The 3,802-nt window shown below is 32.7% G+C and overlaps 1 protein-coding gene across 1 annotated transcript; it reads left to right on the forward strand.

The window, feature by feature from the left end:
• Window positions 1-451: 451 nt before the first annotated feature.
• Window positions 452-3,304, forward strand: LOC145132574 (uncharacterized). The gene is made up of 5 exons (XM_079067417.1): window positions 452-961; window positions 1,047-1,175; window positions 1,270-1,594; window positions 2,738-2,851; window positions 2,941-3,304. The coding sequence occupies exons 1-5, from the start codon at window positions 644-646 to the stop codon at window positions 3,021-3,023; spliced, it is 969 nt and encodes a 322-aa protein (XP_078923543.1). The 5' UTR covers window positions 452-643; the 3' UTR covers window positions 3,024-3,304.
• The last annotated feature ends 498 nt before the right edge of the window (window positions 3,305-3,802 follow it).

Raw genomic sequence — 3,802 nt, forward strand, 5'->3', positions numbered from 1 at the left:
AGAATTATAGAAACAATAAACATGCCATTGCACGTTTCTGTAATTTTAATTACATATTCAAATTAAAAAAAAATTATAAGTTACATGGTCTTGTTCTCAAGATCACATTAACTAATCTATTATAGTAAAATTACTTAATAAGATATTTCTTAAACAATGCTTCTTCTTGCTATATTGTCTTGAATTAATCATAAATTTTACTAAATTTAGACTACAAACAATTTCGGAAAATGAATATCTGTATATTTAATAAATTAATCTTTTAAATGAAAAAAAAAAAAAAAAAAAAACCTTCTTGAGTGTGTAAACTTAATCACCTAATGTAAAATGAATATTAAATATTTGATAGAGATCGGTTTGTGTTTGTCCACAGCCAACAAATGGCAGTTGAGTCTCGTGGCGGGTCATTTTAGTTTGGATTCATATGGTACAACTCTCAAAGCACAACTTACAAGTCTTAGTTCACATCTTTCCCTTTTTTCAGATACTGACCAACTCACCCCTCATCCACCCTCTCGCTCCTCCTCCTGTTCTTAACCATTCCCTTCACTCCTCTCCCTCTCGCTCACACGCAAATACTGTGAACACACACTTGATTTTGATTATCACAAACTGAATCTTCTATCACATCATCCAATCATCCATGGATATTGATTTTAAGGATAATGAAACGTTGATTCCGGTGAATCAGAATCACAGTCGCCACACGGATTCGGGATCTGATTCTGCTTTTATCGGCTCATGGGGATCATCGTCGTCGTCTTCCTTCCTTACTCCCTCGTTCGGATCGGAACTTGATTCAACCGATGCAGATCCAGATGACGGCGGCGACGACGACGACGATTTCATTGCTCAGTTATCTCGGCAAATGGCTGATTACATGCTTGAAGAGAAGGACGATAACAGAAGCGAAGAAAATCCGTCTTCGAAGGATTCCGGTTTTCAGAAACAGAATATCCAGGTTTTTCGGAAAACCTCGGTTGATTTACTACTTTTTATTAATGGAATGAAAATCGATGTATTTACTGGTTTTGTTTGTGTTTTAGGAACCTACTTATAATCCAAATCAGGAGAAGACTCGACGGAGCTACGCAGATACCGTGAAGAAATCAATTGTCGGCTTTCAGTCGGAGCAAAGTCTAACCAACGATAAACAAATACAACCGCCCATTCAAGTACGAATTAGTGTATAAACTCTAGCACTGGATCCGAATTACAAATCCGACGGATAATCTGACCTATGATCTATTTTTTTTACATGTTCTATAGCTGTATCAGGTGGAACATCAACCTCGAGTAGGAGGGCAGAGTGGTGCGTGGGGAAGAAGAGGGAAGATGAGCGAGTTGACTCAGCACATGACACCGCATCGTCCCGAAGTACAGATGCATGGTAACAAAGGTGTGAGAGGTAACAAGGAGTTCATCAATGGTGGGAAGGGGTACCACGGTGTTCATGGCTCATCAACGGTGGCTGGCTCAGGTATGAGAGCCATTTTTCTCGGCGGGTCGGGCTCACAAAACGTCATGAATGGGACCGGTGTGTTTTTGCCTCGTTCAACAACAGACGCAACCGTTCAAGGCCGCAAAAAAACAGGTACGTCACTCGGGGTTGCTTTTTTGCTTACTCATCTATTTGTCAAATCTCAATTAAAGTTATGTTATAGAAATCGTGAAAAAACAGATATACAACTCAATATAATGAAAAGTATAAAGTTAAAGATCAATTATAAAGCTAAAATATACAAATAGGTTTGAATCGAGTTATTTGATGTATAAAAAAGATAAAATTTAAGGAGTTGGCCTTTGGATTCTCTGTGTGGGTGGGATACTAATTACGAACCATTGACTTGGAATCTCTTATGTGTATATTCTAAAATATTCAAGAATCTCTTCGTATTTGCAATGGTGGTGACCACACCTTCATTTATTTTTTCGTCTTTATTTGCAATTTGATTTATTTATTTATCTAATTATTTCCATTTCTACCTTCAACAATATTTTTGTGGTTTTATTATTTTCCATATATATATATATATATATATATATATATATATATATATATATATATATATATATATATATATATATATATATGATCAGTTATCCTATACAAGCATTCAATAAGTCAAAGATAAAATATATGATAGCAAGTTGGGTCACTTGTTGTGTTGTCAAAATCAACCGATTAAGAGGTTCTCTACTACGTTTTTGGCTATTCATTTTTATCATAGATAAAGAATATGGGGTATTGGGGTTGGATTTTTGGTGTTATTATTTTAATTTTTGGGTTCTGTAAAATCATCATATTGGGGAATTCAGTATGATGCAACTATGCAAGTATATATGATGATAGACTTTCATTTATTGATTATAGTCGGACACGATGATCTTTAAAAAAAATATTAAAAAAAGAAAGAAAAAAAAAACTAGATTTTACATAAATGTGTAGAAACTCATTTGTTCCATTCTAAGTAACATTAAGGTTCCAACATTCGATTAAGACATAACCTAACAAGAATAAGATTTTGATAACTAAGTTTTTGAAATAACAAGAAAATCATAAGCGAAAAAAAAAAAATCTAAATAGCAATATTACTAAAAGCTTCTACATTTATTTCAAGTGACAAATAAAATAAGACTTGTAAATTAATTAGGTCTTTATGAAAATTGTAGGCAACATATTGATAATTCACATTTTTATTGATGTTTATATTAATAACATGATAATATATAATAGGTTGTTCAACTGTTCTGGTACCAACAAGAGTATTACAAGCATTAGAGCAACATTTTAACAATATGGAGTCTCTTTCATCTTCGAAGAAATCTCATATTCATCCCAATCGACAAGGTATTTTTCAATAAAAAACTAAATTCAACGATTATTATTTGTGATAAATCTCTACCGGCTTTCAAATTGCTTCACTGCTTATGTTGCAGACAAGAACGATAGAAAGCATGCGAAAGAGTTGTCATCAATGGAGCAACAGAAATCTAAACTCCCTCAAGAATGGACTTATTGATTGTTTTAGAAAAGAAAAAAAAAACAGGGGGATTGGTTCATATTGCTAAAAATATAATAATAAATCAATGGATTGTTTTCGAAGAAAAGATAAAAATAATAATAAGAAAATCAAATGAATGGATCTTATTGTTCAAATAATGTTGATTGTAAAGGAAGGTGTCGGTAGCTTATATGAAGGGGTCATTGATGTAATTATATTGTTAAGATGGTCCCCTTGTAAAATAAATACCATGATGTTTTTGCTTTAATGTGTTGGAATGAAATAAGTCATTCTAAGTAGTGTTCTTTGTTTGTACATTTCAAATAAATAAAACGTTATCATATATCTATCTAAATCTAATCAAGCTGTTACTCACTTTTTTAAAAGAATAAATATCTTAACAGAGTATGCAAGCTGTAACGTGACACTCATGATGATATTGACCTTTGGCAATCTTTAAAGATTAAAGTGGCAATGGCAACCGGGTGGCTTCGGGGTGGGGCATGGTTTCCCAAACCCGTCCTATATCTTTTGGGTATTTTATCCGGGCGCTCCATTGGGATTCGGCTATCTTATCGGGTTTACAATAATTTATAACGAAATCTTTATTACGATTTACTTGTACTTCGGTGTCTTATAAAAAAATATAAAAAGAATTATATTATTAAAAAAATACATGTTCTAACATCCGTTTTAAATTAAAAATATGATGCATCACTTTAACAAAATAAATTGGACGATGTTATATTAAAAATTATTTGACCATATAGGTGTTTTTAAAAAACTTATTTACCCGA

Source organism: Lactuca virosa, chromosome 8 (assembly GCF_052849685.1).
Source record: "Lactuca virosa cultivar CGN04683 chromosome 8, Lactuca_virosa_CGN04683_v6, whole genome shotgun sequence".
NCBI lineage: Eukaryota > Viridiplantae > Streptophyta > Magnoliopsida > Asterales > Asteraceae > Lactuca > Lactuca virosa.